Source organism: Poecilia formosa, unplaced genomic scaffold (genome assembly GCF_000485575.1).
Source record: "Poecilia formosa unplaced genomic scaffold, Poecilia_formosa-5.1.2 Scaffold351, whole genome shotgun sequence".
NCBI lineage: Eukaryota > Metazoa > Chordata > Actinopteri > Cyprinodontiformes > Poeciliidae > Poecilia > Poecilia formosa.
The window spans coordinates 494,437-506,390 of NW_006800290.1; the positions used below are offsets into that span (position 1 = coordinate 494,437).

At 45.4% G+C, this 11,954-nt stretch overlaps 1 protein-coding gene across 2 annotated transcripts in view; it reads left to right on the top strand.

Moving 5' to 3' along the window:
* Positions 1 to 11,954, top strand: part of LOC103153489 (IQ motif and SEC7 domain-containing protein 1-like) — a 113,593-nt gene that overhangs the window by 4,807 nt on the left and 96,832 nt on the right. For both annotated transcript variants that reach the window (XM_007574426.2, XM_016661949.1), the window contains exon 2: positions 2,308 to 3,724. In XM_007574426.2, the coding sequence (XP_007574488.1) occupies positions 3,048 to 3,724 (677 nt within the window). In that variant the 5' untranslated portion in view covers positions 2,308 to 3,047. The remainder of the gene's footprint in view (positions 1 to 2,307; positions 3,725 to 11,954) is intronic.

Genomic DNA, 11,954 nt, shown 5'->3' on the forward strand with positions numbered 1-11,954 from the left:
AAAAAGTTATTAAAAACATGTTTTTGTCTAAATTAAGGTGAATTCATGGTTCCTTTTTCCACATAATGTAACCGGTAGTGTTTATGATAAAAAAAAAAAAAATAATAATAATAATAATTATGTGATCGATATCGGTATCGGCAGGAAAAAACCTGATCGGCACATCTCTAATAACCGGTGTATACTACAGGTGTTCTTTACCAATAATCTAGTCTTATACAGTCGGTTAACCTTGATGTGTGTATAATTGCTCTGGTGATATTATGAGTTTTCTTCCTCCAATCAGTTTTCAGTTCAGTTTAACTCAGTTTGAGACACTTTACAAAAAGTAATTCAGTTCAGGCACATCCGAGTTGTCAGTGTGTTAAAACTGCAGTATTTTATAAGAAATACTTTTAGATATCTGTTCAAACTGTTACCATGGTTGTTATAATCTCTGAGGGGGGTATAGGGGGGAGGAGGGGAGACAGCCTGGAGGGGGGAGGGGGACACAGGGGGGGATGGGGGTAAAAGCCTGGGGGGGGAGGGGGTCAGTTAGTGAGTCATGAATAATTGACTGTCCTTAATGGGAAAAGATATAAAAGCTTAAAACGATTTGGCTGCTTTGCAACAGAGACCAGCAGGTCACGCGTGTGTGTGTGTGTGTGTGTGTGTTGACTCAGACTTTGGTTTCCATGGTTTTGTTCGGGTTGGCCCATCAGAAACGGTCCAGGCGTAAACCACATCTGGTTCTGGACGGGATTCCAGAACCAGTCCAGCTATGGGTCTGGAACCACTGAAGGGTTCTGGAGCAATACAGTGAAGACATGGTCACAGGGCCTAGTCAAATCCTTGAACCTGTTTTTGTCACATTTTAGTCAAAAACCTAAAAACATTGAGTTCAGATTTACAGAGAAGGAAAACAAAACTGTTTTTAAAATCATTAGCAGATAAAAATCATTCTTCAGTTCTTGTATGAACTTCCAATTGGGTTTAGGTCTGTACTTTGACTGGACCAGTCTGATACAGGAGTGTTCTACAATAAAAAATGTTTAACTGTCAAGATGTTTAAGGTTTCCTTAAAAAGTGACAATAAAACCCAACAGAGACGACGCCCAGCTGTCAATAAACTCTGTTATTTAGAAACATTACGGATTGTCATGCAGCTCCACTGGAGAAAGACGTGTTGGACCGAACCAGAACTTTATGTCGGCTTCAGTAGAGATGAGGCCACATAACTCACACAGCATCAAAGTGAATGAAACCAGCGCTGATAAAAATCAGCTGAAGTCCAGATCCTGTTGCATCCAGGTTCAGGTCCAGTTGCTGGTTCAGGTCCAGCTGGGACACCAGATTACCTAAATATCAAAGCAGTGATTTTAACATGTTTTATCCTCAAATATGGGCAGTCTTATTTAAAAATGTAAAAACATCAACTGTCTTATTTTCTATATATTCAGCCGCTGGCTGTGCCTGGTTAAACTGGTTAAACCAAACCTTCCAGTGGGTCCGATACTTTCCACTTCAAATGTCTCCAGTAATAGTTGAAAAACATTGATAGAAGGTCTGAAAAGTTGCTAGAAGTAGCAACGAGCCACTAAGTTGGCAACAGTTCTGTTGTCCTGATCACACCCCCCACCCATCCGCCTCTAATTGGCCAAGCCCTCTGTCTCTATTGGCTCCGCCCACATTTGGGACATATTTCAAAATTTGGGGGCGGAGCTTTGCTTTTCCAAGATTTTAGTTTTATTTAGGCGTTTCGGAGTAAGGAGAGCTGAATCCAAATGCACAACATTTGTAAAATATCCGGAAACTAATGTGACATTTTGAGTTTTTATGCATCACTTTGTGTTTGGCTGTTAAACATAATACACTGAAATTAGTGGCTGTTATGCGGCAAAATGTGTGAAAAGTTAATTTCACGATATAAAGCCACTGATTTAAACAATGTCTTCTGACATTTTGTTCAGGTTGAAGCCCAGATTTGATCATTTTTCTCTTAAAAGTGAAGGAACTGAAATTTGTGATGTCCGACATCATCACATTTTCATTGTTTTATGAATTTCATCAGATTTTAAACATGCAGTATGAATATATTTGACACTGATGTAACGATGCACACGAAGCAGGCTGAAGTGGAGCCGGGGCGGCGTGTGGAGATGAATAGTGATGGAGAGATGGAGTGTAGGAGGAGATGCTGGCTTTATGTGAGGAAGGAACAGAGGGATGGAGAGAACAAGAGACGGAGTGAAAGAAATGGCTGTTTTCTGCAGGTCTGATCTCTGATTCTGCTTCTCATCTGCTTTTTCTTCCTTCATGTGACTGCAGGTGGAAGGATGTGGAAGGAAGACCCCGGACGCGTCCTGGTATCCATGGAGACGAGCAGGATCTGAGGTGGTTGGCGAGCCTCAGGGATCCGGTCTGGATGCAGGATGGACCAGGCCGGCTCTTCCTCCAGGAGATGAGTTCTGAGTTCTGCTTTTCCTGATCTGACTTCACTCTGAACCGTTGGACCGTCACAGCAGCGCTCCGGGTCCCGGGCCACCATGAGGCTCCGAAGGGAAGCCAGGGATTAGGTGGTGCTGCAGATGGTGCGCCCTCTGCAGGATGAAAGAGGAGCTGCGGACTTTGTTTCGGCAGGTGATCGGGTTCCCTGACTCGGGCCGGGTTGATCCTCCGGCCCGTCCAGTCTGGCTGCTGGAAAATAATGTTCTGGATGGAGATAAGTGAGCGGATGCGGATTTACTGAGCGACAGGAACAGAACCGAACCGCTGAGGACTGAGCTGTGAGATCTGCTCCGGTGGGACGGCTGGGCAGGGAATGCTCCTCCGCTCCACACAACGCCCCAACTGGAGCGCACAGGGCGGGCATCCATCTTGATTTTTACATCAGAACTCAGAGGGACAAGTCCTCTCCCCCCCACTCACCTCAGGTGGGGGGGAGGGTGAAGTACTTCCTGTCTGAAGGTGTAGGCCTCAGGGCCTCAGGGTGTAGTTTAGCTTGTAGAGTAGGCTTTCATTTCTGGACCAAACCGGACCAGCCAGAACCGCCGCGGTAATCTGAGGTCATGGATGCCAGTCAGGGTCCGGGTCAAGGCAGTCCGGAAAGTCCCAACCGGGCCGTGGAGTACCTGCTGGAGCTCAACAACATCATCGAGAGCCAGCAGAAGCTTCTGGAAACCCAGCGGCGCCGAATCGAGGAGCTGGAGGTCCAACTGGACCGTCTGAGCCAGGAGAACAAAGACCTGCGTTTGGATCGGCAACCTGTCGCGCCGCCGCCGCCCGCTCCTCCTCCTGAGCCTCCGCTCCCACCTCCTCCCCCGCCGCCGCCTTCGGCCCTCGCCACGGCAACCAAGAACCATCACCACCACCACAACAGCCAGGCTCCGCCCCCGCCTCCCACCTCCATCCCACTCCACAACAGCCACCAGTCCCACCACCACCACCACGCCTACAACAGCGCCGCCGCCCCCGTCCCGCCTCTGGCCTCTGCCAACCCGACCTCCATCTCTGTACCGACCCAGATCCCGGCTCCGGTCTCGCCCACCGGCCCAGCGCCACCGCCGCCGCCTCCCATCCCGCCCAGGGACCAGCCGCGGGCCCACAGCCGGCTGACCCGGGTTCCCTCCACCAGCACCGGGACCAACACCAACTTCGTGGAGAAGGAGAAGGAGCGTCTGGAACGTCTGCACCGAGCCAACGCCGCCAACAACCACCACGCCCACACCCTGCACCACCAGAAACCGTGAGTGTTTCCGTGTGTTTACCAGAGCCAGAGAGAGCGAGAGGAACCGGAAAACCAGACGTACCGACCCGGGCCCAGCTAGCCGCTCTGGCTTAATCACTCAACGATATTTCCTCTTTAAATGGCCGAAATCGTCTGGTTTTCTGGGTCTCGTTCTCATCTTTGATCGCTACTAACTCTGCAGCTTCCTTGACAGGTAGAGATGCTTTAAACTTCCTTTTTGCTTTTCTTTGCTTGATCATCGCTGGTCAGAAACACGCAGGCAGCGCCGGTTGTTCTGAAGGAAACTGTTGCATAACTTTTTAAATGGCTGCAGGAGACGAGCTTCTATCTAATTAGGAAAGCACAGTGTGGCTGTTGTGTGCACATGACTGAGAAATATTCACTGCACAGGTTGAAATTTACAAGCTGCAGCAGATCACAATGTGTGAAAGTCTGCCAGACTGGTTCTAATGCTGAACCGGAACCGGTTCTTGTAGCACCGATTCCTTCTGTTTCCATCTGGGATCCAAACGTGACGTAACAAAGGAAAGACGGGCCATATGCAGCGGTGGACACGGCTAACTTAGAAACGCTTAGCTCCCCTTAAGTTAATTTTTACATATAAGCCCTAAAGCACTAACTTACTTGGCTGTTTTGCTGTGGTGAGCATCATTAGCTAAAACGTTAGCTATGCTAACCTTTTAGCACTAATTATAAACATTAGTTCTGCTAAAGCTAAAGCAGAAGTTAAAGCTAAGCATGCTAATATCAACCTTGTTGATGCCCATCACATGTCAAAGACACAACTTTGTTTCTTTTTACTTTAAAAGACAGCCAAGTAAATTAGCCCTTTAGAAGCTAAGTGTGCTTAACATTTTCAAAGTGCTAAAGGAAAAAAATTGCTCCATTATTGGCACATTAGCTGATTAGTGCTAATGCCCACCACAGCCCGTATGTTTCTGTCATTAGTCTCATTCAGTCAGCTCTGCTTTTTCTCCTTTTGCTTTTCAGTCCCTCCATGACCTCCTCCATGATACATAACCTGAAAAATGTACATTAAATACCTAGAATATCAGAAAGTACTGACGGCACAGAGTATTTTTTTTTTACATTTTATTTGCTTGAGAGGCAGAAATATAGCTACCTGATATTAGCAGGTCAATTAGTTAGGTTATCTGCTCCAATAGATCCAATCGGCCATTTTTCTTTATTGTGATCATATGTTTTACTGTGAAAGACTGAGCTTTACGATTAGGTAGTGACATCTGTAGATTATTATGGGATGTTAATGATTCACAGCAACCTGTTCATGTTAGCTATAGCTTCATAATACTGACAACATGAATGTGTCTCCAGATAAAAACTGGAATAAACGACTCAAAGACTTGAGACTTGATTTGGATTTTCCCCTTGAATATTTAATACTTGGATTTTGAAAAATGATTTGAGAACAGTTTTGGCAGTCTATATCTGTATGGAAATCTCAGGCTGCTGGTCTTTGCCAGCTAACTGCAGATTTGTTGCCAATATGCTACGTCAAACAAGCAAAGTTTTTACTTTTCCTTTATTATATTCTGAGCAGAACCAGATCCACTGGGACTGCAAAGGACTGAACACAGTGAGACTCGCGTGTTTTAAATCATGATGTTGCTCTGGAATTTCTGTTGTACAGTGTTACGACATAGAGACTAATCATTGATCATTTCAAAATAAAAGGACTAATAAGATGAGTTCAAAAACAGAATTTTTAAAGGTTTTGTGCATTTCTGTACAAAACCCCTGAACACTTTCTAAAATCCTGCCAAAATTTGTGAAAAGCAGCTCATATTTTAACATCAGGTCCAGCCTGCTCTTTCAGCCCAACGTGTTCAAAAGAAACCCAGTTGGGTGGAATCTCTCCCAATCTGGCAACACAGAGGGTAATGAATGTCTAGTGCCCACCGCTGGTCAGGTGTTATTTGTTTGGTCATGTGATGCAGCAGAGGATTGCAGATGTTTAACTGAAGAAGAAATGTCAGTGGTTCTGCTTGTTTTTTCCCCATGTGTTTAATGGAAAGAAAATGTTTACTGGTAAATATCTGCTATGACATATTTACTTTCAATATTCTGTCATTTATCGCATCATTGGGCCACCGATCATAATCGGCCGATTTCGTGAAAAAGTGTATGATCGGTGATCGCCGATCACGGTCTCTTGTTGCCGATAACCAAAACCGATCACATTTATCTCACTTCTCAGCCTGCGCGTGCAGCTTTTCTTTCCTTCACACTGCGCCGGCGTGGCAACAAGTCCTGTCATGTGGAACTGTAACGCTCTGAGTGAATGGGGAAGTTTGCGAGTTGTGGCGGAAAATTACCTCAGTGGTGAAGCGCGTCAAAATGCAACGCAACGAATCTAATATGGCATTTAAAAGACAAAAACTTGACGGAGTTCGGCTGCATCGAGGCTTAATGCAGGAACAAAAGGACATCCGGAGCGCAGCTAGCAGGTAAAGCAGCGCAGCTACCAACACTCACCGGATTAGCATCAGAAAGCTAAACTAATTACCCGAAAAATAATTCAAGTCTTCGAGCTGGCGGTGTAAGACCGCTATCTCGATTTAATTGAACACTGTTTGTTCAATAAATACCAATAAATTTGGAAATACAGTTGCAGGGTGCAGTTTAGTGATTCAAATCACACTTTTTATGTGACTGGTTTCCTAAAGCGGAACAGTAAACATGGGGATGTTTTTCAAGAGCAGCATTTGTGTTTGTGGTGCTGTAAATGATGTGACACAGTCACATTCATACAGCCACCTAAAAATGAGTAATAATAGTCACTTTTATTATCACAACTGGACCGCAAAATCTTGTAATAAAACTTTAAATCCATATCGACCACCTCTACTCAGAAATACTATCTTTAATCCTGAATGATGTGAAGCAGGAAGTTTTCTGTAATGTGAGCGAGAACTGAAAGGACTCTGTGTCCTCTCTGCGCCGAGAGCTTCTCCTCACCCGGTCCGTGTTTTTCTGCTAACTGGTAACACCGACTGGCTGCTTGTGGGAAGCACTGGTCACGGCAGCCTCTGTTGCTAAGCGACAGTGGAAAGCCGGCTTGAGGACGGCGCTCTCACCGGCAGCTGAAACGGTTTTAACCTCGGCTGGCGGGTGGAGCGTGGCAGCAGACATGAGCAGGGAGCGGAGCTCCCGGTGGAGCGGGGAGGAGCGCAGCGATGACTCAGATTTACCGCCGCTGAGAGCCGGTCCAACACGGAGCGGCTCGGGTTGTGACTCAGATCCTTTTAGGTTTGAGTCACGGTGTGTTCAGGTTCAGCTGGAATCATGTGGGATAAACAAAGTGACCTGAACCTCACTCATGATGTAACGGCTTCTGAATGTGTCAGAGCTTTTACCTTTACCTTTACCTGTCACCCCTCCGGCTGAGAGCTGCGCTGGAGGTTCAGAAATCCACGACAGCTTAACAACAAGCTCAAACAACAGTTACAACCAAAATCCTAAAAGAAGATTTACAATGCCACATACCGTATTTAAACCCTTCAGGTTTTGTCTGCTGGTGGGCAGAGATGCACCGATCTGATATTAATATCTGTGCCGGTTCTGATATTGAAAACGGTTTGTCTGTCTTGCTTTATCTTGTTTTATTATTTAGTTTACATTATGAGTTGAACTTTCTGAACCATTTAAATAATGCCTGTTGCTGTTTATTTTTACCTTTGACTGAAGCAGTCAAACTATTGTTTTTGAAATAAAGAGTGAGATAAACCATGAGGGGAAGAGATCCGTCTAAGCTGGAGGATTGAAGCTTCAAAATAACCTTTAAAACGTCTGAATAATCAACAAAAAGTTCCCAGAAACCCAAACTGGGCTCCATGTTGGTGACCCGACCTGAGCCTCCCGTCCTGTTGACCCGCTCCGTGTCCACGGCGCTGACGCCTCGCTAATGATGCTAACAGGACAGAAAATGAGCCCCGTCAGCAGCACCCACGGGCCAGGTGTGTGTGTGTGTGTGTGTGTGTGTGTGTGTGTGTGTGTGTGTGTGTGTGTGTGTGGTGTCACCTCTTCTCTCCAGGGCCCTGCAGACAGTCGGACCTGGCCGAATCTGCAGAGTTTGGTCTCCGGAGCTTTTCCAGATCCATCTCAGTAAATCCAGTTCAGAAAGTTGGAACTGTTGTAAGATGTACAGATGTTGGAGGCGCTGCACCAAAACCCTTGAAGGAAACAAGATGAAAACCAGCGAAGAAGACACTGAACACAACTTCCTGGAAACAAAATGACCAAACAAAAGGCGATAGATTTTAGCGGTTGGAGGATTTTTCTTTCGTCTTTTCGCTAAAGACCACGAGGTTTTTTCTCCTGCTAGCGCTAGGCTAACACATTTGTTTTGGTTGTATTTACCCAGAATGCCCGGCTCTGTAGTCCACTTCCTGCTTTTGGAGTGGGTTGCGATCTGCTTGGTGTTCACATATGCATTCAAACCGAACCCGAGTTCACTTCAACCAAACCCAGACCGACGTTTGTAGGACCAGAATTTTTATTTGGTTCGAGTCACACCTTCCTAAACGAACCGGAGTATCCAGGCAGACGGACTGGAGTTGGATTAAAGCGGACTGGAGTTGGATTAAAGCGGACTGAACTGGGCTGGTGTGAACACACTCTAATAAGAGAAGAAGGGTTGAGCAGAGAAATGGAGTTGGTCTAGTTAAAGGTTTGTTCTCTGGTCCCTTTAGCTCTGCTGACGCTCTGGATTTGTTAAATGAGCTTTTTATGGTTGGAAATGAATCCTAATTGCGCTCCGTCGTAACTTTAATCACCTGCTGCTGAGTTTAAACGCATCGTTTCTACCTCCTGACAACACTTGTCCCCTCCGGCTCGCCGTACTCGGCCCATCCAATTAGGGCCGGGTTAGACGCCATCTCTGCTGTTGATCGATGGTGTGACCATTCAACATCTGACCTGCTTGTTAACACACACACACTCACACACACACACACACGTCAGCGCGTCTCCCTGTTATATTTGGCAACATGGAAACGAGACGTGCTGCCGGTGGGATGAAGGGGGAGCTGTGTCGTCATGGCAACAGCTCCTAAGGAGGAGAGGGAAGTGCTTCATGGTTTGATGACAGCGGGCGCGCTCGGCTCTAATCCCGCCTGACGTCACTCGGGATTTAATCCGTCTCATGATTCCTGCTGGAATCCGGACCGGGTCACCTCCAGACCCGCCCAGCTCACCGGGACCGGACAGGACCAGATGGATTAGGTCAAAGGGCAAGGTCAGAAGTTTACATACACCGAGTGAAAAGACACATCTGCCTTTTTAACTCACCGTCTGGAGTTAAATCAGACCAAACTTCTCCAAAAAAAAACTAAAATAATTTCCATTCTGTTTATTAAAGTCTGTTCTGGTCATTTCTCCTGACAGACCCGGTGGAGCCGGGTCAGGGTTGTAGGCCGCCTCGATCAAACGTTTTCAGATCTGCCCACAAATTATCTACCAGATCGAGAAATTATCACGGCCACACTTAGAGCGATGGGACTAAAACAGTATCGTGATATAAACTCCATATTAATCAATCAATAATTATTCATCATTTCTGTTATTTAGTTAAAAGCTAAATGTTTAGCTTGCCAACTAAATATCCAATTTGACTGAAATTAATGAATAATGTGGAGAAATTAAGACTGAAAAATGAACCTCAATTATTTTCTCTGACCGACTAAATAAACCAAATTATTTCTGTTCATATTTCACTTTAACTTTACTAATGATGCCCCATAAAAACTCTAATTATTGATAATTATATTTTATATGTAAAGCTAATATTATTCCTTTCTAATAAAAACTGAGTGGTTTGGTGTGAACTTCTAGTTAATGGTTGTCATCGCTGTAGTCAGATGTTTAACTTTGTTCCTTTGTAAATGTTCTGGCAACATGAATTGGGTTAATCAGCGAGTGAAGTCCAGTGGTAGCGGCAGATTGTTGGCAGCGCCGCAGCAGAACCCAGATGGCCTGCAGGAGCGTTTGGCAGCAGCTGATGTGACTTTTCTTTTAGTTTCCACAGAGCAGCAGATCCAGATGCAGCGCGGCACATGTTCTCGTTTGGTGAGTCGACAGAAATCTGAAGGATTTTCTGAAGCTGCAGCGTCACAGAGAGACAAGAGTCAACATTTCCAAAAAAGGACATTTAGACCTGAAACACTTCAATCATTCTCTGTTTAATCAAAGAAGACTTTTGATTTTAACATATTAAAAAATTTTAATTCTCAGGTTGGAATGGTTAAATCAATTTCACAGGCTTTTACAAATCGGGTACAAAAATGAATAAAATCTCTGGAAATAAATAATAGAAGTAATTACCAGGGATGCCAGATATATCAGTATCAACATCGATATCGGCCGATGCTGATCATATTTTAACAGGTCGGTATTAAGTAAAGCTGGGCTGACATTAACGACCGATTGTTTCCATGTTGTTTCAGGACGTTGTTGGTGTTTGTTGGTATTTGGTCATGTGACGGCGATGAAGGATTATCAGGAGTTTAACTGAAACAGAGTTTGCAATCGGCCCAAGTTTTCATGTCAGTGCCTATCACTGTAGGAAAGGCTGCCACGTTTCCATCCACCGCACCAATCAGCTTCAATTCGTTTATTGTTCATGTGGAAAAACGGTGATATTTTCCTTAAGAAAGCTCTGTAGTTGCTCTGGACAGAACGTGAAAAGTGGACATGTCAGTGGAAAAAGGACGTTTGGTAACGAGCCATGATGCTCTGAGGTTAAAGGTTGTTAAACTCCTGAAGGTTTGTCCATGTCTGGTTGGTGTTTCTGCAGCTGTGTCTGTGTCGGCGCTGTCCCAGGACCAGAGGTGTTCGCGTTGACCTGCAGGTTCGGTTCAGACTGTAACTGTGATACCCGTCCAGAACATGGAAAGCTTCTGTCGGAAAATGTCTGCTGCTTCTCATCGCAGCCTGACGACATCCGAGGTAATAAATCTGCTGCACAACCCCAGAGGACGGTGGCAGTGCATGATGGGAAGGGAGCCGCCGGCAGTCCCGTGCAGCGTGCTTCAGAGATAATCTGCAGAATTGACTGAGATTGTGATCCAGAGACATTTCCTGCTGCCTTCCCAGAATGCTCTCTGCTCCGTGGTTGTGCGGGGCGACAGACAGAGCAGGAGTGATGTGGGAGTGCGAAGTGCCAGCGATCGCTGCAGAACATTCTGCTCCCTTTTCTGGATCTTCCCACATGCGTTTCTCACTTTACAATAACTGAACATCTGATGGTGTTTTTCAGCCTCTTCACTGCAAAGATGTTCAGTTCTGGACCGGGCCGAGCCGTTTGGGCCGGACGGAGCCGTCTCCTCATTAAACCTGATGAAACACGGCCTTCTGCAGAGCTCCAGCGCTCACACAGCCAGTGCAGAAAAAACACAGAAAATGGGACCATTATCTGACTGATGAAACTTTCCTTCGATAGGCGGGGAGGAAAGACTTGGGGCTGTGTGGGCGCGTTGCTCCAGGTTTTATATTCCATCAGCTCACAAATGAAACTTTAGACTCTGTGGATCGAGTTGTTCTGGTCTCCAGAAACTAAATAAAGTTTAAATTAAAAAGGATTCAAATGAAATATGACTCGTTAAATGTTGTAATGGTAGTTTTACAGCATGTCTGCACTTGGATAGGCTAGCAGCTAGCATGCCGACGCTAGTCACCCACAACCTTTTTAAACAAAGCTTCACCAAGAGAAACGGTTGTCATACAATCTGTACACAACATTCAGTAGATGTATTTATATGTGTTATATTGACAGGTTACTGTAATCCAACATGGCAAAAACTGTAAACATGACGCATGATGGCGTCGTCAGATGATAAAAATGGCCCCTAAAGGACCGACTTACAGTTTATCTGCAAAAAAAGTTGATTTGGGGTTTAGTTCAACTTTAAACTTTGAACCGACCTGGAGATGATGGTCAGATCCACTTTCAAAAGATTTATGTGACCCGGTTCTGCCTCAGGGTTCTGGAAAACCTCTACAAACCATAAAACGTCCAGCTGTTCACCTCCACTTTTAACTTTACACCAGTGGTTCTGTAGAGGGAACCCCCCATGTTGCAGACCACCTTCACTACAGCTTAGTTCATTCTTTACTTCCTCACTCTGACGTTATGCAATAGAGAAAAGTGTGTGTGTGTGTGTGTGTGTGTGTGTGTGTGTGTGTGTGTGTGTGTGTGTGGAGGATGAAG